General features: G+C 40.0%; 3 protein-coding genes across 7 annotated transcripts; 2 read left to right on the plus strand and 1 right to left on the minus strand.

The window, feature by feature from the left end:
- Positions 1-691: 691 nt before the first annotated feature.
- FBXO43 (F-box protein 43) lies at positions 692-12,762 on the minus strand. Its single transcript, XM_033203015.1, is given in 6 exon segments — positions 692-1,313; positions 1,420-1,623; positions 4,489-4,591; positions 7,625-9,110; positions 11,954-11,995; positions 11,998-12,762. Coding segments are annotated over 6 exon segments (2,124 nt in total). The 5' UTR covers positions 12,038-12,762; the 3' UTR covers positions 692-1,064.
- A 629-nt stretch (positions 12,763-13,391) lies between these two features.
- On the plus strand, positions 13,392-14,266 carry LOC117079268 (60S ribosomal protein L7a-like). The gene has a single exon (XM_033202986.1). It carries the CDS (start codon positions 13,403-13,405, stop codon positions 14,201-14,203), a length of 801 nt encoding a protein of 266 aa, XP_033058877.1. The 5' UTR covers positions 13,392-13,402; the 3' UTR covers positions 14,204-14,266.
- A 4,461-nt stretch (positions 14,267-18,727) lies between these two features.
- POLR2K (RNA polymerase II subunit K) lies at positions 18,728-22,680 on the plus strand. Of its 5 annotated transcripts, none has more exons than XM_033202992.1 (4): positions 18,728-19,050; positions 20,168-20,237; positions 20,651-20,743; positions 21,956-22,680. In XM_033202992.1, the coding sequence occupies exons 2-4, from the start codon at positions 20,177-20,179 to the stop codon at positions 21,976-21,978; spliced, it is 177 nt and encodes a 58-aa protein (XP_033058883.1). In that variant the 5' UTR covers positions 18,728-19,050; positions 20,168-20,176; the 3' UTR covers positions 21,979-22,680. The 5 variants fall into 5 exon arrangements, with proteins under 5 accessions (XP_033058883.1, XP_033058878.1, XP_033058879.1 ...); XM_033202987.1 differs by lacking the exon at positions 18,728-19,050 and adding an exon at positions 19,399-19,534; XM_033202988.1 differs by lacking the exon at positions 18,728-19,050 and adding an exon at positions 19,438-19,514.
- Positions 22,681-26,149: the final 3,469 nt, after the last annotated feature.

Consider the following 26,149-nt stretch of genomic DNA (forward strand, 5'->3'; position numbering starts at 1 on the left):
TGAAATCCCATCTCCACTAAAAACACAAAAATTGGACGGGCATGATGGTGCGCGCCTATAATCCCAGCTCCTCTGGAGGCTGAGGAAGGAGAATCACTTGAATCTGGGAGGCGGAGTGTGCAGTGAGCCGAGATCCCGTGAGATCATGCCACTGCACTCCAGCCTGAGAAGACAGAGCTAGACCATGCCTCAAAACAAAACAAAACAAAACAAAACAAAACAAAACAAAAACTTATCTCTTTCTTGCTGCTGTTCTATAAACGGAACATGCAAACTCAAATCATTTTTGGAAATGATTTATAAATCATTTAAGTACTTTTTAAAGTACTTTATAAATAACTTAGTAAACCTTCTTACTTAAATCTGTCTTTTCCAACCAGCCCAAATTTGTCAGAATATCCAGATTAGATTAAATAAATGAAATCTGTGCCTATAGTTCTAGAATTTTTTAAAGTACTTATTTGAAATGTGTTACTTATAAGGGTATATTAACTAAGACTCCCATTATGAATAACTACATACTTCCAATAAGTCACTCTTTATGTCTTCCTAGTTATTAATATTCAGTACATTTTACTTAACCAGAGACTGAAATTATAGAATAAATTCAATAGAACTTCTAAAAATATTTTATTTATATTTCATTTCAGTCAAGTACTCATTTTCCAAATCTATAAAGGCCATCTGTCTCGAGTTCAAAATCTTTAATACTATTTGAAAAACTATTTTTTAAAAAATGATTGAAGAACATTTCAACAGAGTGATGAAATGCACAAATTTAAAATGTTATATAAAACAATAAAATACATACATATAACAACAATGAAAATTCTTTATTTAAAACACCAAGTTATTAAAATGGGTAAAATGACATAATAAAATAAAGTTTTTTCAAAACTAACTTTAAAGAAAACATACAATGCCATGGATTATAATATATACAAAATAGGAAATAAATCATCACCTGTCATTAATGGGAAGATTTGCATGTATTCAAAATATTCATAATTTTAAGTCAGATAAATAGAACACTGCATGGGGGAGTGCTTCTATATTTAGTCTCTTCAGAGGCGTTTTAAATTCCGCTTACTCTGGGCACTTCCTGGGAGAGCATCTTTTCTATTTCTTGGCTTTGCTGCTCCTCTACTACATTCTTCAGACCCATGATAAGCACACAAACATAACACACAAAAGTCAAAACCACAGGCTGTGCGGCTACACAGTCCCCTTTTCTTATATGGCTGGTATTTAGCAGGGGACTGGCACCTTGGGCAAGGTTTTAATGCTTCATCAATAAAAAGTGTTTTGGCAACCTGCAGTGAAAGCACACACACTAAATCTTCTGGTTTCATATAGAGGAGCACTTTATTTCAAACTCTGTAAATATTTCTAATAACTTATTATATAATAAATACTCACCTTAACATATTCTTCCTGTTTACTACTTAAGTGAGTAACAGAAGAGCTTGCTAGAGGTGTCAAAACTTCTCCCCAGGGAGATAATGTTGACCCTTGCTCTCTCTGAGAACCAGGTATCCTAGCCTGTGCCTGCACAGATCTTAAAGCTGAGCGATTTAAAAGCTGGAGCCGAGTGGCAGCATCCTCAACATTTAATACAGCCCCCTGTGGTAAAGGACAAGAGGCATCAACACTGCAATACCAAAACAGTTCCAGGATAGCTTTCTGTTGCACACGGATTTATAAGCTTTGAAGAGGTTTTTTTTGCCATCAGAATTCTCTCCCTAGGCCATTCCTTTTTAGAAAAAAAAAAAAAGACCTTTTCTCACCTAACATATAAAAGTTAATACAAAAAGAAAAAATTTTAAATTAAATTCTACATCTAAGTTTGTATGTCTGGTTACTTTTCAATTTTTCAAAGGTTGGTTCAGCAAACCTTTCCTGTAAAGGACCAGATAATATATAGTCTAGACTTTGTGGGCCATGTAGTTCCAGCTACTCAACTCTGCGGTCGTAGAAAAAGCAGCTGTAGGCAAGAAGTAAACAAAAGAGTGGAGAAAACCATCAAATAATTTTCTTGTATAATTTTTTTTTGTTTTGGTTAATAATACATTGGAATCGTTCAAGTAGGAAGCAACCAGTCTATGTTGGAATAGGACAGCAAAGGGCCCCAGGAAGGATGTCTCTGAGGAAAAGAAGGAACAGGTAGAATACCTGATTTGTTTGGACTTACACAGAGGAGACTTTCAGTTCTGGTGGATAATGGGAGATGAATCAGGGATCTGTATAGAGAAACACTAAGCAAAAATAAATAAATAAAAGACAGAGACAGAAAACTAGGCAATTATTAACTCTGGAGGGAAAAAGTTATACAAGAACTAAAGTGTAATCATAGTGTACAACATACTAAAGCTGTGAAAAAAGTTATAATAATCTCAATACAATCTTTGTAATGTCAGCACCTAATTTTGATTCATTCCCAAATGGTGGTGTAATTATAGTCATAAGATAGGAAAAGAGAGAAAGGAATTCAGAGAGAGAGGGGTTATGTTGGTAGTGGTAGTAGTAGTGAGACGTTAGAGAACCTAATCCTTCTATAGAAAATAGTAAAGAAATGACAAGAAAATAAAATCATTTAGAAATATGGAGCTAAATACTAGAAGAAAGTGTTGAAAATGATTGTCTTAATAGAACAAGACTCAAGAGTATGAAGGCATAATGGTATATTTTGTTACAATAGTCCAATTTGACTTTTTAAACCATGTATTACTTTGAAAAAGATTTTAAAAAGCAAGTCAAAATAAGAAAAAGAGCATAAGAAAGGAGGAAAAGTATAGTTCTTTAAGAAACTGAGTTTTTAATAAAGTGATTGCAGAGTATGAGGATAGAATTTTTTCTTTTTCCTTTTTTTTTTTTTTTTGTTTGAGACAAAGTTTAACTCTGTCACCCAGGCTGGAGTGCAGTGGCATGATCTCAGCTCACTGCAACCTCCACCTCCCAGGTTCAAGCGATCCTCCTGCCTCAGCCTCCCAAGTAGCTGGGATTACAAGCCTGCACCACCACACCCAGCTAATTTTTGTATTTTTAGTAGAGACAGGGGTTCCACCATGTTGGTCAGGCTGGTCTCGAACTCCTGATGTCAAGTGATCCACCAACCTCGGCTTCCCAAAGTGCTGAGATTATAGGCATGAGCCACTGTGCCTGGCCAAATATGAGAATATTTCTTTTTTTTTTTTCTGAGAATTGAATATTTCATTATCTGGAGTTACATGGAGGGTTGCCAGCACAACCATATGCTTCTTCCTTAGAGGAGTTAAGGAGTACATGGAACCAAATGTTTAAATATTAATAAGTGCATGCTTAAACAACTGTTTTTCAAGTCTGTCCTTAGCATACAGGGCAGCATTCAAAAAAGAGATGTTAAGAAGGCAATTAATATCTTCCCTATTATAAACTCCCAGAGCCAGTAGCTGCAGAAGTAGCCAGGAGCTCTGAACGGGTGAAAAGGTAAAGCTTTTCTTCAAAATAAAAAAGAAAATCAAAGTTTTAGTTAATAGCAGTCCCTAATAGTTTGCTGTAATGAAAAACCTGCCAATCTATAACTAGGTGTTCATATTTGTTTATGGCATGCTTCATTCCAATTATTATATGTAGTCAAATTAGAAATTTACTTATAGTATGTTATTAAATATTTTTCACTAGAACAGGAATGTATTAGTGAACTCTCAGAATTTTTTTTGGCCTAAAGTTAAATCTATAATCAAACATGGATGCTAGAGTCATCAGATACCTATTACACAAAACAGCATGGCTGACAGGAATCCATCAGCTTCTGTAGGACTTTTCTTGTAACTTTAAAGCCAGAATTCAAATCCTCAAGGGAGTGCAAGTTTATGATGCTTCACAGGTACTGATCTGCTTTGCTCACTTACCTCCAGGCTTGTACATATGTTATTTTATCTGCTAAAACCCTCTTCTCTGTGTTCACCTGGCTAATTGCTAACTCATCATTCAGGTCTCAGTAGAGACGCACTTCTCTTGATTCCCAAGTATCAGTCAAAAACTCCTTTAAATAACTCTGGGCTTCCTTTAACACACCTGGATTGTAGTCACCTATTTGGGTGTGTGCTCCAAAAGAGCAGGAACCATATCAGAAATGTTCACCATTGTAATCTGAGTACTGGCACAGTTACTAGCATGTAATGTCCACTCAAAAGACTGGATTAAAAATACTATAAGGATATCTCATTATGATTAGGATCCAGCATATAATTGGTATTCAAATGTTGCTAAGAGCACATACACGTAAGCAGCAACAAAGCCCAAAAAAATGTTCTTGATGCTATGTTGTTTATTCCATTTACAGACTGGGTGAAAATTGAGTTTGGGAAAGCTAAAGAATTTATGAGTAAATGTTTGTTAAATGGAAAAGGTTAAAAGATAGCAGGAAAACCAAATTAGGTTGTCTAGCAACATGAGATTATTATGTATTTATACAAATCCATTTTAGAGAAGTACTATATACATTACCTCGGAATCTGTTTTCAGTTGTGTGATATAAAATTTTCTCCTCCGATTTGCATTTTTATCTTGAACAACAATTTCACGCCAATTTCTGCTTACTTTCCAAACACTATAACAAAAAGATCCATCCTTATATTGTATACATTCTATAGGATTAACATTTTGTTGTGTATGCTAACTAATGAGAAAAATTTGTCTTAAAGATTTCGGGCAGTAAATTTAAACCTAAAAATTTAGATTAAAAATATGACTTAGTCAACACTGTTATTTCATACTGATTCATCATATAAAAGAATTCCTATTAAAATGTAAAGTATATGCCAACATTATATAGATAGATTACTCTTTTATAAATGGTCATATAAAGCCAATATGAATCTACTGGGAGACTGACTAAGAGGATTTAACTTCAAATGTAACATTAAAAATTTGGAACAAGAGAAACAGGAAATGATTGTCATCTATAACACAAGAGGTTTCATCAATTTCTCCTATTCCTGTGTTTATCTCTGTCATTTTGATTACATAAACACAAGCACAATTAATCCGTCACTGGCATTACTAAGTGCCAAATATAAATACTATTATGGGTCGCACCAGAGTTCCTACTTCATTAATCAAAGTTTATGAGAATGAAGCAGCTAAAAACACAATTTTTGTCCAGTGATTGCTGATTTATCAATAGCTTTGATAATATTATTATTAAAAAGTAACACTTTGACTGTTAATTTGGTCTTTTTTTTGCTGTTGTTATTCTAACAAATCAAAAGGAGTAAGGTCAGAAAAGATTGAAATAAAAAAGTCACTTCTTACAGAGGGTCCCAGTTGTCAAAACAACTATTCTTCCAGCTACCATGGCCACTTCAATTGCCATTGACTCTCTCTAAGCTGATATATGTGCCCTATATCAGAGGGAAGGAAAGGAACAGACATAAAGTCACCCAATAATGGGGAAGAAATGAACTACATAATTGGGTATTTGTCACAGATACTGCAACTGGTCATCAACTCTCAAGTTACCAGGAAGAACAGTACTGCCAACATAGTTGTAGTACCAATACTGTACTTTTGGAGAGATGGGAAGGAGAGACAATTGTTGCAATATGACTGAAAATCAACTGCTCATATAAGCAAGCACCCAAAAGTGTCACCCAATTTTAATTTTAACTGATGCAAATACTCCAGCATATAAAAATAGCATTCCTGGCCGGTCACAGTTGCTCACACCTGTGACCCCAGCACTTCGGGAGGCCAAGGCAGGAGGATTGCTAGAGCCCAGGAGTTTGAGACCAGCCTGGGCAATGTAGTAAGACCCCATCCATACCAAAAATATTTTTAAAATTCTGTATCCCAGCCATCTTCTTAATTTTTTAAACAGTTTATCATTTGAACATTTTTAAAAGGCATACAACATGGGTGCACTAATCTGTTTATTATCCTACTTAAGATATACCAAATACATTCTTGATCAAATCTATTTCAGAAAGCCTTAAACCTTAATAAAAGTTTATGGAAAAATACTAGATTAGAAATCAGAGAGCTCATTATAGACCTAGATCTATTCCTATCTCCTTGAGTGGCTGTCAGAAGGTCACTTCTCTGGGGCTTATTTCCTCCTCTGTGAAACATGTGATTGAACTAGATACCTTAGAAGACTTCCAGCTAAGAAATCCTACAGTTCTCTACAATAGCCATACAATTAATGTGTGGAGGAAAGATAAAGAAGGGCTTTGATAGAAGTAGTGGCCATAAAAACAACAAGGACAGAACAAGCAGTGGCTCACACCTGTAATCCCAGCACTTTGGGAGGCTGAGGGGGGAGGATCACTTGAGCCCAGGAGTTCCAGACCAGCCTGGGTAACACAGTGAGACCCCATCTCTACAAAAACTAAAAACAAGACAAAACAAAAAAACCAAGGACCCTACAAAAAACTCTTGACATATACCTGTCAAGAAAGAGGTTCACTAACTTCCTGCATGTTCCTCCATAACCATCACTTTGCAGAAATTCTGTTCCACATGACTTCTCTCCTTCATTGCCATGGCATTCCCATGGGTCTTGTCTTCTGATTGTCCTGTAACTCCCCCAAATTGGCATGAACAGAGGCTCATTTTAGTCTTTGTAACCCTAGTTCCCACCCTCAATATTCTGAAATGTCTTTCTCTTTATTATGCAGCAGCATTCAATCTACTGCAACACCTGTGAACACAAATTCTTCAGTTTCTAATTTCTTGAAATTCCCCAAAGTAATTAACTTTCACTGCTGTGTTAACAATAAAAATGAAATAATCCATATTCCCCTGATCTCTGGAAAGATCAAACCCTAAAATGAAAGCTAACCACTGTTTTTAAATTCTAGAACTTAAATAATTAAGTGGTATTCTTTGTACACTGCCATTTCTCAGTCACCACAATGCATTACATTATTTCTGACAAAGTGTCATAACTTTAATACTACTTGCAATCTGACAATATGATCTGAACTATTAAATCATTAAACAACTTACATGGAATAGAGCTTGCCATCTTGAAAATTTAAAATTCAACTTTTAGCAACTCTCTTTCCAAATGACAGTGATAAGAACTTTATTCAGAAAAAAAGACTACCGTATTGCTACTTAAGCAGGCTTTTAAACAGAAGGATTGGCCGGGCATGGTGGCTCATGCCTGTAATCCCAGCACTTTGGGAGGCCGAGGCAGGTGGATCACAAGGTCAGGAGATCGAGACCATCCTGGCTAACATGGTGAAATCCCATCCCTCCTAAAAATACAAAAAATTAGCTGAGCATGGTGGCGGACACCTGTAGTCCCAGCTACTTAGGAGGCTGAGCCAGGAGAATGGCATGAACCTGGGAGGCTGAGCTTGCAGTGAGCCGAGATCACACCACTGCACTTGAGCCTGGGTGACACAGCAAGACTCCATCTCAAAAACAAAAACAAAAACAAAACAAAACAAAACAAAAAACAGAAGGATCTGTACTAGCTAGCTTTGCTGGGAAGTTCACTTAAACTACCTTTGATATAAGACAACAAAAGACAGAGATAATAAAACAAAATAAAGGACAACCACTCAAGTCACAGAAAAACTTTCCAACTTAAAAAAAGATAAGTTTTATTTCATAAATAACTCTTACTTCTTACCTGCATAGGCTCTCTGCAGTCAAGGAATCTAAAACCATAGCAAGAATATGCTTTAAATTTCTGTATTTTAATTCTGTTAAGATGTCCAGTTTTTCTATACCCATTTTCTTGCCAATCAGTCCTGCAAGTATACACTGTAGCACAGCTATTTTCTCCCCATCCCCTTGCTCTAAGAATTCATGTGCACTATTTTCCTGGAATCTTTTTCTTTTGCTTTTCATGAACAGCTCATGCACCAATTGCAAGGCTGGGGTCTTCGATAAATTCTTTAAGCTAAAGGTCAAATGCCCACTCTCATCACCGCTCAGCTGACCCTCTGAGATGGCAGAAGCAGCTGCTGCTATTTTTTCAGAGTCAGGGTGGACAATCTGCTTTTCCTCTTCTGTCTCTGACTGCGAGCTTTGCTCCCGAAGGGTGGACAGTCTTCTCGACCTTCCAAGATGTCTTGTCTTTCTTATTGTGTCCCCTACTTTGGGAGTCCCCTTATGTTTCTGAAGTAGTTCTTGAAAAGAACCCTCCTGGTCAGAGAGGGAATCTTCTGATTTCTCCAAGCTAAGTGAGTTAAAACCACTGTCTTCAGGCGTTGAAATATTGCCTCTCACTTCAGGTGAAGGAGAAAGTATTTGACTTGCATTAAATCTAATGTTTGCCACAAGATTACTTATCGGAGTCACAAATATGTCCTCATCTGTTCCACAAGTTGTTCCACTAACAGAGGAGCCCAGGAGCTCTGGACATGTATTCTCATCATTAATGCATAAACTGCTATCACTAAAGTCATGCGTGATAGAGTCTTTAAAATTATTGCCCTGAATTGGAGATATACATTCAACTTCAAATAGGCTACAATCATCTTTGGTATCATCAATTGTGGAAGTCTTTTGCTGAGAAAAATTAAGCCTCAATTTTTGACTGCATGAAGTCACTTCTTCTGTTTTTAAAGTGCTAGTAACTAAAGGGCTAAAATTATTTGCCCTGGAAAAACCTGAAGCACTGCTTGGAATATTTTTTTCTAAGTTGAGAACTTGGCTTATACTACTTTCTAGAGCACTATTTTGTGATTCAAAGTCCCCCTTTAGAAGAGAGAAAGATACATGCAACCTTCTGCGAGGTAAACATTTTTTCCCACTGATTTTAGGTGTTTCACAAAGTTCTGGGGTTTTATCATTTTCCTTCCTAGGCAAGATAAATTTCTTTTTTTGAGTGGGAGACTCTAAAGAATGTGTTAAGCCCAGGCCTGAAGTTTCAGGGTGCTCATGGAGTAATGTTGGGCATTTTTCTTTCTTTCCAAGATATTCTTTATCTGTATTATCAAAGCTACAAGATTTTAACTCATTGTAGCCACTATCTTGAAATGAAGATGTGGAACAAAAATCTCTGAAGGTGGAGTACTTGGAGTTGACAATTGGAGGAGAGTCCACCCCATTTCCTGCTTCAGTGCCAGCTTGACCTGAGTGTTTTTGAGACATCTTCAAAATCTCTGTTTCTGCAAAGTGACAACAAAGTTATTCTGCCTTTGAAATGAGAATCCAGGCAGCTTACACCAAAATACATTATTTGTTATGAGTACAGATAATAATGGAAAATTGTAAGACAATTTTTGAAAAGTTACTTTAAAAAAAATTCTACTCCATAAAAAACTGTTGTATATCCTACTTAAAAGTGAGTTCTTGACATCAAAAAGCCAAAATGTTCAGGTTATAAATATACAAAGATCACTTGATTAACCATAGGCTAAGCATCATGTACACATATTTTATTGAACTACCCTAAAGTGAAAAAACCTAGAAGCATTATTTTGATATTATTACCTTATGATTTTCACAGAACTAAACAATTTTCATTTTAATATTCTAGCTTATTTGTGCCAGCCTATATTAGTCTACTCAAAAAACACTATATGCTACTTTTTAAACATCTTTGGGAAATGTGTCAAATAATGAGTGCTGCCACTACATCTACCTGCAATCAGGCTGAACAACTCGAGTAATGTTCAAACATGTAACATAGACCTGCTATAGAAATCTAGTCCCCATAACCATTCACAAGGTGTGAATTCCCAGACTTAAGCCTTTACAAAGACTCTGGCTCATCAATAAACTACTAACACATTCTTCTTGAGCTAACCATAATGCACCACAGATAGGGCCATTTCAAACTTGGCATGTTGTACTTATTCATATCTCACTTTCTAAATATTTTGTGATGCAAGGTCCAGTTTCAGTTAACTTGAATTCACAGTTAACAGGCAACTATTTATGGGAAAACCACCATTTAAAATATTCTTGAAGTTGCAAATAAAGAATGCAACTCAATTACTTAAAGAACAGTTACTCATTAGTTACATGAGCAAGGAATGACACTAAGAAATATTTTACTCTTCAACCTTTTCAACAGTATCATCACATTCCTTCTTTTTAGAAACTTGAAATAAATCTTAAAGAAAGCTAACAAATTTGTTTTGACAAAAATAGTGTTAAGAAAAAAATTTATTATAGTTTTTGATATTTTTCCAGATGATTCAAAGGACACGAAGAAGACTGTCATTCCTTCAAAGTTTTCTCCAGGACAAATGCACAATTTTTCTCCATTAAAGATCCTGGGAAGATCTATTTAGTTGGCTGTAATGTGACAGTAATTTATTTATGCTTAAATTTAATCAAATATATGAGTGAATGATCTTTGTTACAAAAGCAAATTGTTACTCTAAACACAAATTATTTCTTTATGGTTTGATGATCATTAAAAGATTATTTTTACTAAACAAAGTCTAAGTATTTTTTAACCTTTTAAGTCTATACTCATTTTTGATAAATGTCATACATGTCCCCTTCTGATCTACATCCTCTCAGATCACTGCTAACTTCTGCATATGGTCATAAGCCAAGAAGATTTATCAAACTGCTTTTTATAATTTTGTTCTCTTTTTAAGCAATTTTGTGTTACAAATATGAATAAACTAGAATGCATATTCAAATTACACCTCCACCCATGAACTCTTTTCTCCCTCTCTGAAAGTAATTCTGCTAAATAACACTTTTCACTCAATTTGGATCACAGTCCTTTTGTTTTTATTTTTATATTATTTATTTATTTATTTATTTGAGATGGGAGTCTCGCTCTTGTTGCCCAGGCTGGAGTACAGTGGTGCGATTTCGCCTCACTGCAGCCTCTGCCTCCCGGGTTCAACCAATTCTCCTGCCTCAGCCTCCCCACTGGCTGGGATTAGAGGCGCCCACCACCACGCCCGGCTAATTTGTGTATTTTTAGTAGAGACGGGCTTTCGCCATGTTGGCCAGGTTGGTCTCGAACTCTTGACCTCAGGTGATCCACCCACCTTGGCCTCCCAAAGTACTGGGATTACAGGCTTGAGCCACCGCACCTGGCCGGTCAGGGTCCTTTTAGAAGGTTATGGCAATTGTACTGCTACTTCACCACTAGGTGTCTCACAATGCTAGAATTTGGGAAACTCAAGAGGCAAATTGTTAAAAACAAAGTGGGGAATGCAGATATTATCTCTTTCCCTAAAATGTTATCCAAAAATCTAATCTGGCCGGTGGCTCACGCCTGTAATCCCAGAACTTTAGGAGGCCGCGGCGGGAGAAATGCTTGAGTCCAGGAGTTTGGGACCAGCCTGGGTAACATAGTGAGACCCCATCTCTTCAAACAAACAAAAACACAATTTGTTTCTGTTCATCTACACACTTAAAGTTGCCTCCAAAGTCCTTTCTCTGCTATCATTTTCATCTTTCTACTACCCCAAGACGTTGGTCTCAAACGTGGTTCTTCCCAACTGAATTTTAAAATCATTCATGTAAAATCATGGACTGTGTGTTGTATTTTACGGACTCAACAGTTCACGGATAAATTCAATCAAGCCTCTTCCACATTCATTTCAAAAAACTAGGCCTCTGATAAAAGGCTGTGAAAATTTATCCCTAAAGAGTTCTTCAAGAAAAAAAAAGAAAGAAAGAAAAAAGCAGCGGCCGGGCGCGGTGGCTCACGCCTGTAATTCCAGCACTCTGGGAGCCCCAGGCAGACGGATCACGAGGTCTGGAGATGGAGACCATCCTGGCTAACATGGTGAAACCCCGTCTCTACTAAAAATACAAAAAATTAGCCGGGCGTGGTGGTGGGCGCCTGCAGGAGAATGCCGTGAACCCGGCAGGCGAAGCTTGCAGTGAGCTGAGATCGCGCCACTGCACTCCAGCCTGGGCAACAGAGAGACTCTGTCTTTAAAAAAAAAAAAAAAAAAAAGCACCTATCAAATCAGAGAATGAAATACATTAAACCCAAATGTCCTTCATTTGTTAAAGTGGAAACTCTTACCATCAGTAAATCTTGAGCTCTTAGATGTCAAAGTTACGTAGCTTCCAAACAAGAAATTCTCTCATCTTTGTCTTTGAAATTCATGCCAAAATAATGCCACTCAAACAGGAAAACTTTCGTTTGCACAATTAATTGAAAGGTGCGGCAGCACCATGACTGCTCAAAGTCGAAAGGTACACAGTGTGCATGCCGCAGGGATTATTCCTAACATTTGAGAAGGTCTAAATCATTTTGAATTCAGCCCTCCAGAAAATAGTTATCGTAATATCCTTGTTTTCTCCAGCAGCACTTAGACATGACTAAACTCCCCAAATTCGGGTTCCTGAAAAGGCAATGTGTGCTGCAGCCTGGCACTGACTCCCCTGAAGAGCTATGGCGGGCGGGTGGGTAACGGTCTCAGCAGGGCGTCAAAAAATCCGCTAGGCCCAGAAAGCCAAGGGCGGCAGCGGATGGGCTGGCGTCACCGGGAGCGGAGGAGTGAGGGCTGCCGTGCGCCTCCGTAGGCCTACCACCTGGAAGACACAGAGGGACGCGGGGCCGGGGCCGCTGGGAGACCCGCTAACTGGCACTCGCCTGGGGTCCCCCCGCCGCCCGCCTGGAGGCCGCAGGGTCGGGCGAAGCGCCGAAGCGGACAGCTGGGAGGGGAGCCGGGCAGCCGCTGCTGGATGCGCCGGGGAGGAGCCCCGGCCTCGCCCCCTGGGATGCGGCCTATGGCAACCCCCACACCAGCTTCGCTTGGGGCCGCCGCCTTTCACTCCTCGGGTTTGAACAGCCCGCCCAGAGTAACCGCTACGCGCAGCCCCGCCCCGCGTCGCCCCGCCCCTTCCTCCGACTCTGCAGCGACCCCGCCCGGCCGCCGGCAGGCCTCGGTCCTCGCCTGAGCGGAAGGCGCCCACCTCTCTTGCTCACCCCTGCACCCGCCCTAATGCGAGTCAGAAAGGCTCTGCCTCTCCCCATTCCCACATTGGGAAGCATTACCGTATTTAGGAAGGCTAACGTGGCCTACAGTGGGATGCCATTAGAAATCATGTATGAGAATGTTCGCCTGGAAATGTTTCTCCAAACTGCCAAATGTAAAAAGCAAGTTACAAACTGACCCTTTTTAGGTTAAAAATATGGATATACACAGGATGAGGTCTGAAAGGTATGAATAACTTGGATACGGTACCTTTGTACAGGATTATGCTTGCTTTTTAGTTGTGTCTTTTTATCTGTGTTTTCTTCTCGTGTTTCAACAATGAATATATACAGGTTTTGTGATAAAAAAGTGAGCCGGGTCTGGTGGCTCACATCTGTAATCCCAGGACTTTGAGAGGCACACATGAGAGGATCACTTGAACCAAGGAATTGGAGACTAGCCTGGGCAACATAGTGAGACCCCTGTCTCAAAAAAAAAAAGATTTTAAAAAAATCTATTAATAAAAACCGGACTGATCCCCGCCGCCCAAAATGCTGAAAGGAAAGAAGGCCAAGGGAAAGAAGGTGGCTCCGGCCCCTGCTGTCGTGAAAAAGCAGGAGGCCAAGAAAGTGGTGAATCCCCTGTTTGAGAAAAGACCTAAGAATTTTGGCATTGGACAGGACATCCAGCCCAAAAGAGACCTCACCCGCTTTGTGAAATGGCCTCGCTATATCAGGTTGCAGCGGCAGACAGCCATCCTCTATAAGCAGCTGAAAGTGCCTCCTGCTATTAACCAGTTCACCCAGGCCCTGGACCGCCAAACAGCTACTCAGCTGCTTAAGCTGGCCCACAAGTACAGACCAGAGACAAAGCAAGAGAAGAAGCAGAGGCTGTTGGCCCGGGCCGAGAAGAAAGCTGCTGGCAAAGGGGATGTCACCACTAAGAGACCACCTGTCCTTCGAGCAGGAGTTAACACCGTCACCACCTTGGTGGAGAACAAGAAAGCTCAGCTGGTGGTGATTGCACACGACGTGGATCCCATCAAGCTGGTTGTCTTCTTGCTTGCCCTGTGTCGTAAAATGGGGGTCCCTTACTGCATTATCAAGGGGAAGGCCAGACTGGGCTGTCTAGTCCACAGGAAGACCTGCACCACTGCCGCCTTCACACAGGTGAACTCGGAAGACAAAGGCGCTTTGGCTAAGCTAGTGGAAGCTATCAGGACCAATTACAACGACAGATACGATGAGATCCGCCGTCACTGGGGCGGCAATGTCCTGGGTCCCAAGTCTGTGGCTCATATCGCCAAGCTCGAAAAGGCAAAGGCTAAAGAACTTGCCACTAATCTGGGTTAAATGTACACTGTTGAGTTTTCTGTACATAAAAATAATTAAAATACAAATTTTCCTTCAAAAAAATAAAAAAATAAAAAAAACCGGACTGAAATGTGTTCGTTGTTTACAAACATCCCTTTTTGGGCATCATGAACTCCCAAGTACCCTCAATGCCAAATAAATTTTTTAAACCCTAATTTTTTCATTCAGTAAATATTTACTGGGCATCTATTATATGCCAGGGACACTCCTGCTGCTCTTGGCAGCTTCTTCCTAGTCTCCTTTTTCTGGCTTCTTTTCTTGGCCTACTCCCTAAATGAGAGGTCCTACCTCAGCATTTTTATTAGTTTATCATCCCATGCTTATGTAATTCTTATTCAGAACTTCAACCATCACTTTTAAGCCAGTAACAGGCACTGCCACCACTCTTCTCTGACTGGACATTTCTCCATCTGGATGTCCCTCAGTCATCCAAAATCAAACTAACATTTTATTATTACGAGACAGGGTCTTGCTCTGTCACCCAGGCTGGAGTGCAGTGGCGTGATCTTGGCTCACTGCAACCTCCACCTCCCAGGTTCAAAAACGATTCTCCTGCCTCAGCCTCCCGAGTAGCTGGGATTACAGGCCCCCGCCACCAAGCCTAGCTAATTTTTGTATTTTTAGTAGAGACGGAGTTTTGCCAGGTTGGCCAGTCTGGTCTCGAACTCCTGACCTCAGGTGATCCACCGCCTCAGCCTCCCAAAGTGCTGAGATTACAGGCGTGAGCCACTGTGCCCGTTCACTAACGGTTAATTTCCAACTATGTGCCAATTACTGGGCTAGGTACTGGGAATACAAAGCTGACACAGCCACAGTTACTGCTGTTGAGGAGCTCATTGGTATACAACAAGTGCTGTGACAGGAACAGTAGCAGCACAAAGAAGAACCAGCTAATCCTACTGGAGAACAGAGTGCATGAGATAGATTTTGATGTACAAGTGGCAATTTAAAAGGCAGACAACAGGAAATTCCTAACTTAAAATGTGCAAGGGCAGGAAAATTTCAAACTCAAAACAAAATGTGCAAGAGCAATTGGGCACATGGAGAAACTGCAAATAATTTGTTATATGCAGAAACTAAGAGTTGTTGGAGGAAAAGATTAGAGAAAATTCCTGAGAAGAGAAGAAGCTAAGTCTTGGAAAGTTCTGGATGCACATTAAGAGTTTGAAGAGCATTTTTAGGAAGTCCACTCTGGTGGCAGAATGGAGGACAGAATGGAGAGAGGCAAGGGTGGCTGCCAGGAGACCAGTAGAAAGCTACTGCATTTCTCCAGAAGGCAGTGGGGGTGCAGCAGAACCAAGACGTGACATATTCAGTTGGCAGAATCAACTGCATGGGGCAAGGAGTGAGGGAATGAAGAGTATAGGCTTGGGAGAAAATAAGATGCATTTAGTGTGAGGTTAAGTTTGAGGTACCTGTAGGACTGTAAAGAATTAATGAATTACACATTCTTCAAGACAGCACCTCTCTGAAGCCTACCCTCACACGCACTGGTAGAGTGAATAGTACCCTCTCTAGCTCTTCAAACAAATCTCTACTACAGCCATTTTACCCTTTCCTGCCCCACATTTGCAATTCTGCAGAATTCTACCGAATTTTCTCTGTGTAGTTTATTATCTTCTAAAATCCCATATTATCTACTCATTTTTAATGTCTGCTCCCCATCTCCATCCCAATGTAAACAGGGCAGGGAATTTTGCCTATGGTTAAATAAAATCCACATAACCCCAAAACCATTTAAACTTTGCCCTTTTCTTTTTTCTCCAGTTAATTAATTTTTCTTGAGATATTTTTATTATGACTGAGGAGTAAAAGACCATATCATATCTCCTCTATATTGTTCAAGGAAGAATAATTGTCACCTCTCCCCACCTTTAAAAACGGGCAAAAAGACACCTAGTTACATGTAGTATGCCTGAGCTTTACTTACATACTCCGGATTTAAGTCACTGAGCTGTAATTTCATATTCTTTGCTCACCACAGTCTTTTTGCCTTTTTGCTTCCCTTTTTTTTTTGACAGAGTCTCGCATTGTCACCCAAGCTGGAGTGCAGTGGGACAATCTCAGCTCACTGCAACCTCTGCCTCCCGGGTTCAAGCGATTCTTGCAACTCAGCCTTCTGAGTAGCTGAGATTACATGTGCATGCCACCATGTCTGGCTAATTTTTTGTATTTTTAGTAGAGAGGGGGTTTCACCATGTTGGCCAGGATGGTCTTGAACTCCTGACCTGAAGCAATGTGCCCACCTCAGCCTCCCAAAGTGCTGAGATTACAGGCATGAGCCACCGTGCCCAGCCCTTTGCTTTCCTTTCTTGCATTGGGTGTCATACCATCATTGACTTCAGAACTCTAAAAGCTGTCTGCTTACCACAAAATCTGATGCTTCTTTTTGGGACCATCCAATAAAACATAATGGGAGATTTCCCAAATTACCATGATATTCAAGCTCTCTGGATATATTTAAGTGAATATAATCAAGGAAAAGGGAAACACAGAGATTCAGGTGAAAAAAAAACAGCAACTTGCATCTCCATAACCTTCTGAATAAAGAATTAAAAAGCACTATTGTGCAGGAGGGCAAGACAACTACCCCCATTAGAACAGAACAATACAATGATGTCTGGCATGTAGTACATGCTCAGAAAAAGTTAGTTAATGCTATCATTGATAATAGGGTAGCTTACACTGACCATACTCCCAAGTGATCCTAAAACTACCAGTCTTTGCTGATAGGAAAGAGTATGTTGGATCGGGAACTAGCACCAACATGAATTCTTGTTGAAATTCTGAATCTTCTTGCTATGACTTGTCATTACCTTGCCCTTTTGTAGGGCCCCAGGACCCATTTGTATTGTACCTATGTTGATCCATTCTGATCTCCATAAATTGTTCTGCATCAGATTTATCTTGATATTTCAACTGGAGAGTTAGAATACAACATAGCTTGTAAATATGAAAGTATGACTTTTGGGAACACTCTGTCATCTCTCTTAGGTTAACAATGGTTCCATCTAATAGTTCTTAAAGGGAAGCCTATTGTGCCTCTTCTGTTTGATCACCTCTTTAGTTAAGAGGAGAGGTACTTTGTAACAGTGCTAATGGTTAAAATATTTATGCTCTGTAAGCCTGTCTGTGAAGAAAGAAGCCAGGAACTGCTTGTTTCCCTGAAAGGTTTTTAAATGGCATCTTCCTGGAAAGATCAACTTAAATCTCTCAAGCTGGTCTGGGGAGATGCAACAAAAGGAGTTTGAACTTCTGGAACTGAAAGATGAAGCTCAAAGCTCTCAGATTTCTGGATGGAGAGCCCGAAAGGAGTATAACCTGCTTAATAAAATATCAGACATAGTGCGTGTTGGGGCAAAGAGTGCCTACTTCTTTCATTAATTTTAAAATAGTTAACAAGTTGTTTTTTAATTTTTTTAGGTAGCTTCATTTTCTTCACCCTACTAAGTAAAATATCTTCTGCAAAAAAGGGAAACCAACGTAAATGTTCTGAACCAACTGATCCATCATATTGAAATTTTGATATTTGAAAGAACACACCTCCACTGAGCAGAGTGTTTTGTTGTTCTATGGCGGAATACATAGAACGGAGGGAGGGAGAGTAGACAACAAAAGCTACCAAAATCTCTCAGATTTAAGTGGGAGTTGTTCATGTAGCTACCATCATGCTAGCCTTTACTTTAAAACAAGTAAACGGATTCGGCAAAGGATTTAACAGTAGTGTGTCCAGAATTGGTGGGTTCTTGTTCTCGCTGACTTCCAGAATGAAGCCGTGGACCCTGGCAGTGAGTGTTACAGTTCTTAAAGACAGTGCGTCTCGAGTTGTTCGTTCCTCCCAGTCGTTCGTTCCTTCACGGTCTCACTGGCCTCAGGAGTGAAGCTGCAGGCCTTTGTGGTGTTACAGTTCACAAAGGTGGCCCATCCGGAGTTGTTTGTCCCTCCTGGTGGGTTTGTGGTCTCCCTGGCTTCAGGAGAGAAGCTGCAGACCTTTGCGGTGAGTGTTACAGCTCATAAAGGCAGCTGGGACCCAAACAGTGAGCAGCATTAACATTTATTGCCAAGAGCAAAAGAACAAAGCTTTTCCAGCATGCTAAGGGACCCCAACCAGGTTGCCGCTGCTGGCTCCGCTGGCCTTTTATTCCCTTACCTGGCCCCACCCACATCCTGCTGATTGGTCTATTTTAGGGTGCTGATTGGTGCATTTACAAAACTTTAGCTAGACACAGAACACTGACTGATGCGTTTACAGTACTTTAGCTAGACAGAAAAGTTCTCCAAGCCCCCACCGGATTAGCTAGACACAGCGCTGACTGGTGCGTTTACAAACCTTTAGCTAGACACAGAGTGCTGATTGGTGGGTTTACAATCCTTTAGCCATACAGAAAAGTTCTCCAAGTCCCCACTCGTCCCAGAAGCCCAGGTGGCTTCACTTCTCACTGGCAGTGGCCTCGGGACTTTGCAGCACCTAGTCCCGGGCACTCCGGCAGCCTAGAGGGGACTCCTCCCCAGATCAAGCCCAAAAGGCGCCGGCGGGCCGCGCGCACCCGGAAACAGCGCCGGACCGCGAGCGCCCCGCGCAGCCCCGGCTCCCTCCCGCGCCTCTCTCTCCACACCTCCCAGCGAGCAGACGGAGCCGGCTTCGGCCTCGGCCAGCCCGAGAGGGGCCCCCACAGCGCAGCCGCGTGCTGAAGGGCACTTCCAGCGTGGCCAGAGCGGACGCGGAGGCCGAGGAGGCGCCGAGAGCGAGCGAGGGCTGCTGGCACGTTGTCAAATCAAGACAAATCAAGAGGATAAGAGGCAGCTGCCCCACTGCCACACCACAGGTATCAATTTTTAAAAACAATCTGGAAAAGTGTTTTCCCACGTGAAAATCATTGGTGTAGTCGATTCTATTACGTTCGTCCGAGTAACGGCTAGCCCAGTACTTCATGAAAAGTGTCATCTCGGTTTTTCTCCTAACCCTCTACGTTTCTGGAAAAGTGTTACTTTGTACCACTACATTAGTCAGAAACACACACCGCCTTGTACTTGCATAACTGTTACAATGCTCTGCTTTCCTGCAAAATTAAAATAGCTGGGGACCAAACAGGAACTTAAACCCGTAAAATCTAATACAAAGCCACCTGCTTTACCGCCTTTGCGCAATCCGGACTCTCGGGCCACGCCTGGGGCGGAAGAGGCGGGGAAAACGAGAGAGAGAGAGACAGACTCCACTGTGCGTCATGTACCAGCGCCGGAAGTTGGTCTCGACACCTGGACGAGAGGGTTGTATTTGGAAACGCGGAGTGAGAAGTTTTTCCGTGCTGTGTAGGTAGCGAATTGGCGTATTGGGGTTTGTGGTGGATATTTGGGCCAAAACTGGAAAGACACTTGGGGTAAAAAGGTCCGGTATGGAGGTCGAGTTGAGAGTGCCTGGGGATACAGTCCATGCTATCGTTCTTTTCCCTATTTTAGTTTAGATGTTTAGCCAATAGGAGTTATTTCATTGTTCTTCCCTTCGGTTAGCCTGTTCCCTTGTTGAGGGATGTAATTGTTTTTGGCTAACTTCTACTAGAGTTTGGGAAAAATAGAACTTGTGTTAAACGAAGACGCGAACTTTGCAGTCAGATCTGTATTCCTTTGACTTGTAGTAGCTGAGTGATTCTGCGGAAATTAACGTGTCTAAGTATCGGTTGCTTCATCTATAAGATAAGAGTGATGTCTCCGAGCATTGTTACGAAGATTATAATGGCCTATCATGTATGGAGTAGTTATTATGTCCAGTTTCGGGTAAACGCTCAATACTTGTGTGTATGCGTTTCGTGCTTGAGACCTATAGGATTTGGGGAAAGGAGCAGATTAGGAATTGGGATCTTTTTAGCTTCTCCTGAGAAAAATGGGCCCAGATGGACTTGTGAGAAGCCGTTTTGAGATATTCAGTATTTGAGTCTGTGATTTCAGGGGCTAACAATGGACACCCAGAAGGACGTTCAACCTCCAAAGCAGCAACCAATGATATATATCTGTGGAGGTAGGAGTAACACTTACATAAAGTAAGAATATTTTATTTAAGTTTTTTTGAAATTGTTACATTTATTCTTTGCTTAAATGAGTTACTGGTCTTCAAAGTTATACAGTAGAACATTTAGCAACCATAAAAAAAAATCTCCTTGAGGTCAGTAGATTTGGGTTCGTCCTTGGTCTTCCGTTTACTAACAGAAAAAAACAAAACTCGTTGAGATTTCATTCTCTCTCCTGGAAATATGCATGGCCTACAACCCTTTTCTTTCCTACCTAATACATTTAATAATAGCAGCACACCCTTGAGATTGAGTATATTTTAGTGTTTTGAATTGCCTTAGGTGAAAAATATAGTTAAGATAATTTGTCTGTAATATTTTCCTTTTAGGCATTGAGTAAATTTTTTTTTTTTTTTAATTCTAGAATGTCACACAGAAAATGAAATAAAATCTAGGGATCCAATCAGATGCAGAGAATGTGGATACAGAATAATGTACAAGAAAAGGACTAAAAGATGTATCCTTTTAACTGTGCTTTCTACATATGAGGTAGGAGGAAATGAGTAATGCTGGGGTTGATAAAGATGATAGGGATACATTCTGAGAATTGTGTCCTTAAGCAATTTCATCATTCCTACAGAAACGTAGACCGTATATCCTACTATACATACACATCTAGGCTATATGGTATAGCTTATTGCTGCTAGGCTACACACCTGTACAGCGTGTTATTGTACTGAATACCATAGACAGTTGTAATACAGTGTTTTTGTATATCTGAACATAGAAAAGGTACAGCAAAAATGTATCATCTTATGTGACCACTGTTTATATGTGATCCATCTTTGACCAAAACGTCATTATGGATGCATGACTACATTTGTATAAGTATTCATTCTTGAGCTTGATTTTATGGACAAGCTAAAGTTCACAAGGAGAAATACAAATATTGTGTATACCACCTAATGGAAAAAGTTGAGCATGTGAATTGTTCAAACATTGAGAGTAGGCCAAGCGTGGTGGCTCACACCTATAATCCTAGCACTTTGGGAGGCTACAGAAGTTCAAGACCAGCCTGGGCAACATAGTGTGACCCCATGTAGAAAAAGAAAATACTGAGTAAATTGTTATAACTAGCACATTTTTTTTTAAATCGACAGATTATCACCTTTAACATTGCTTTAGTGTTTTTTTTTTTTTTTTTTTTTTTTTTTTTTTTTTTTGAGACGGACTCTCACTCTGTTGCCCAGGCTGGAGTGCAGTGGTGCAATCTTGGCTCACTGCAAGCTCTGCCTCCCGGGTTCACGCCATTCTCCTGCCTTAGCCTCCCGAGTAGCTGAGGCTACAGGTGCCCGCCACCATGCCTGGCTAATTTTTTGTATTTTTTAGTAAAGACGAGGTTTCACCATGTTAGCCAGGATGGTCTCCATCTCCAGACCTCATGATCTGCCCACTTCAGCCTCCCAAAGTGCTGGGATTACAGGCGTGAGCCACCGGGCCTGGCCTGCTTTAGTGTTTTTTGATACATTTTATGGAAAAGGTGGTGATAAAAATTGAAAGTGTTTTTAGTTTATTTAAAAACCAATTGTCACAGTAAATAGTGAATTCCATTCTTTTTTGTATTTTAAGTTAAATAACAAACCAGCTTATTGCAAAGAGAAAGTGACTGAAATCTTCAGTTTTAATAATGTTTAAGTACCGTTTTTGTCCTTAACTCAAATTAATACAGTGGTTGTTTTTGATGCTCGATGAAACCTGGGAATTCAGAGGAGTGTCTTCACTTATACTTGGATTTGCTCTCTTAACGTTTCTGATTGTTGTATAGCTTTCGATTTTGCATACAGTAGTTCTCCCTTATCTTTGGGGGATACATTCCAAGGCCCCCAGTGAACTCCTGAAACCTCAGTACCAAACCTTTATACACTGTTTTTTCTATATATACTATGATATATATATGAGATATATATATGATAAAGTATAATGTATAAATTAAGCATAGCAAGAGATTAATAACAATGTAATAGGACAATGATAACATACTGTAATAAAAGTTATGTGAATGTGATTGGTCTCTCGTTCTCAAAATATCTTCTTTTACAGTACTTACCTATTTTAGAATGTGGTTGACTACAGGTAACTGAAACCACAGAAAGGGAAACTTTGGATGAGGGGGGCACTACTGTACTTAGGAATACAACTATATATACATATGATTTTATTTTTAAGACCATATTGTATTTGGGTATCTACTAGTATTTTGTATAAAGCAATTTTTTGTTCCATTACATTACTTTTTGTTTTATTGTATATGTAATCTGACACACAATAAAGGGTAAAGTTGCTTCCCCAAACCACACTTTTAATCAAAACCTAGAATCATCTGCATTCCTTGTTAAAAATGCAGGTTTCTAGAACCCTCTGAAGTTCTGATTAAATAAATATATTGGAAACCACTCTCCTGTGTCACTGTGTCATTTGATATGGAGTATACCATTTTGCTTGTTGTCAATACGCATACATCATCTTGAGTTCAGTTTTTCATTTATTACTAGGTATAGGCCTTTCTGTATTTTCATATAGTGTTTGACTGTCTTTTAAATATCAGAATCATGAAGGGAAACTTTGTTTTCTGTAAGGCAAAATCAACCCCAAGCAAAGTGAATGAAGCAGGCTATTAAGCCAAGTGCAGTTTCCCAGGTGTAACCACGCATTAAGGTCAACAGTTCTACTTTTAGGATATAAAAAGAACAGGCAGTGACTCGGGAGGCTGAGATGGGAGGATCACCTGAGCCCAAGAGTTTGAGGCTACAGTGAGCCACAATCGTGCTGCTGCACTCCAGCCTGATGGACAGAGCAACACCCTGAGTCAAGGGCTGGGGAGGGGAGCATTGGTTTACACTGAATTGTTGGGTAAATGTTTAAGTCTTTAACCTTGATCTTTGGGATGTACAATTAATGGTCACACCTATATGCTATTCTGTTCAAGGATTCCATGGTTGTGAAATGTCATGTTGGCCAGCCTGATGTGCATTTTAAAGATTAGATATATTCCAACTTTATTATAGCTATGTGTGTCTTTGACATTCAAAATGTTGTCCATGATATTTTGTAAAAAAAAAAAAAAAAAAACACCTGTATTTTTACTACCATCTTCATATATTAAATTCTATAAGTTTATTACATGCTGTATGAAATAGTGCCATGCTCAGATTTTTTTTTTTTTTTTTTTAAGACAGTGTCTCCCTCTGTTGTGCAGACTGGAGTGCAGTGGCATGATCATAGCTTACTACAGCCTCCATCTCCCAGGGTTACACAATCCTCTCACCTCAGCTTCCTGAATAGCCGGCAAGCACATACCACCATGCTGGCTGATTCTTTTGATTTTTAGTAGAAATGAGGTCTCACTACATTGCCCAGGCTGGTAATGAAATTGAGGTTTCATAATTTTATAATTCTGGTATATTACTTCTTGAACTTTTTAGATATGGGAGTCCCAATACATGGTATTTCTTTATGACAATTCCCTAAACAGATAAACCCCAACTTATGGGATAATGTACTTCTCTTAACTCTTCTAATTTTAGACTAAGTCCTTTGCATATCAGTAGTTTAATTAAATATTGTTAATCTGGTTAACTGGACAGAAGAACTTAATGCAAAAAGTATTACAGTTTTGAACTCAGACTGCTTTCAGTCAGCCACTTACCTTTTTGTGCTCCCTTCATCTATTAACTAGAAATTTTACCTCTTACCTACCTAGACAGTTTCAAGGAAAAAACTGATACAAAATTGCTTTAAAAATATTCTTTTGAATAGTGCTCTGTCAATATGAAAATTAGTAAGTTTGAGCTTGATGTTAGCACATCACTTGGTACCCTATAAACTGCTTACTGACTGGACACACTGAAAAGCACATCCTTGTCCATGGGAAAAGTACTGAATGGAGATTTGTTCAAATTCAGCCCTGCCCCTCAATGACTGGCCAATTCACCTTATTTCTTTTAACTTCAGCTTCATTATCAAACTGAAAGAATTATAAGTAATCTTAGGGAGTATAGAGATAAAGTGCTTTACGATAGCTATCTTAAGAGATTCGAATTATGAAAAATTCAAAAATGAAGTCAGAAATGAAGCCAGGAGTGGTGGTTCACACTTGTAGTCCTAGCACTTTGGGAGGCCAAGGTGAGAAGATCGCTTGAGCTCAGGAGTGCAAGACCAGTCTGGCCAACATGGTGAAACCCTGTCTCTACTAAAAATACAGAAATTACCTGGGTGTGATGGTACATGCCTGTAATTCCAGCTAATCGGGAGGCTGAGGCATGAAAATCGCTTGAACCCAGGAAGTGGAGGTTGCAGTGAGCCAAGATTGCACCACTGCACTCCAGCTTGGGCGACAAGTTGCCTCATCATACATAATACACACATGTCCTCACCCTTCCTTAGAATAAGTTCTGTGTAATAAGTTTAGGTGGAGTGGTTATTTGAACAAAGTGGACTGAAGAATGAGAAATAACATTATTGAAACAGGGAAAACACTCCATGTAAAAGCCCTGGGGTGGAAAGTGAGCTTAATCTTGTTCCTACTTCAGAATGAGGCCCATGTGACTCCAACTTCATGACAGGAGGGATAATGGAAGGAGATGAAGTTCCAGAGATGGGCAGAGGCCAGCTCACTTAGGGTGTTGTGATGCGAAGCCATTGGGACAGTAAGCAGGAGAGTGACCTGGTCTGATCTGAAGAATCACTAGGCTGTTGTGTGAGAATAGACTATATAGGACAGGTGGCAACAAAGAAACAACAGACCATCTATAATAGTTAAAAGTTAGTGATAATGGTGGTTGGGCCAGGGCTGTAGTTGTGGAGGTGGTGAGAAGTATCTGGCTGTGGGTTACATTTTGAGATTGAGCCAATGGGACTTACTGATGGACTGGTTAGTAATTAAGAGCTCAGTAAACAATATGGACTTTGGTGTAAGGCTTTGGGTCCAAATACCCGCACCACCCCTTGTTACTTGGCTAAGTGACCTTACCAGGCCTCGCTTTATCTCCTTGTTTCTTGGATGATACCTTCTTTTATCTCTATGAAGACTAAAGTGATCTTCTTTTAAAAATTTTTAAATTTCTTTTATAGAGCAAGCCTCTCACTATATTGCACAGGCTGGTCTGAACTCCTGGGCTCAAGCAATCTGCCTGCCTTGGCCTCCCAAAGTGCTGGAATTACAGGCATGAGCCACCATGTCCTGCCGAGCATTAGAATTTTTGCCACTAACAGTGCTTGGTAGCAGACTGCAGGTCTGTAATTTAAGTGCAAAAGGGAAAGAGAAATAAATTTACAGAACTGCCAGGCACTGTAAATGAACTTTGATCTTCATGATCTATTTTAACTATTTGAAATTATAAAACTGAAGTAAATTTCCTGACAAGTAATCTCTATTGTTTTACTCATCTGAGTTGTATTAGTATTTTGTCTTATTCACCTTTTCATCCCTGTGCTAAGTATGGTGCCTGACTCATAACCAGCACTCAGAAAATGTGGAATGCATGAAAAGGAAGAGGGAATCTTGTGTTTCGTTTACTCTTTTCTTTAAAGAGGAAGAGGTAAGTAAATCTTGGTTGCAGTGCACTCTGAAATTTTAATTACATTTTTATAGTTAAATAGGAGTAATCAATTTACTTAGCAGGGAATATAGCAGTCCAGGATAACAGACCAGTAACAGCACTTTAAAAAATATTTTATTTATGGGCCAGGTGTAGTGGCTTATGCCTGTAATCCTAGCACTTTGGGAGGCCAAGGCTGGCAGATCACTTGAGGTCAGGAGTTCAAGACCAGCCTGGACAACATGGCGAAACCCATCTCTACTAAAAATGCAAAAAAATTAGCCGGGCATGGTGGTGGGCACCTGTAATACTAGCTACTTGGGGGG

The sequence above is a fragment of the Trachypithecus francoisi genome, unplaced genomic scaffold (genome assembly GCF_009764315.1).
Source record: "Trachypithecus francoisi isolate TF-2019V2 unplaced genomic scaffold, Tfra_2.0 Lachesis_group7, whole genome shotgun sequence".
NCBI lineage: Eukaryota > Metazoa > Chordata > Mammalia > Primates > Cercopithecidae > Trachypithecus > Trachypithecus francoisi.

Excerpts from the sequence above, each read along its gene's own strand:
- LOC117079268 (XM_033202986.1), top strand. The coding sequence starts at position 13,403 with ATGCTGAAAGGAAAGAAGGCCAAGGGAAAGAAGGTGGCTCCGGCCCCT.
- POLR2K (XM_033202992.1), top strand. The coding sequence starts at position 20,177 with ATGGACACCCAGAAGGACGTTCAACCTCCAAAGCAGCAACCAATGATA. Across the intron at positions 20,238-20,650 it reads AATGATATATATCTGTGGAG|AATGTCACACAGAAAATGAA; the intron begins GTAGGAGTAACA and ends TTTTAATTCTAG. Across the intron at positions 20,744-21,955 it reads CAAGAAAAGGACTAAAAGAT|TGGTTGTTTTTGATGCTCGA; the intron begins GTATCCTTTTAA and ends AAATTAATACAG.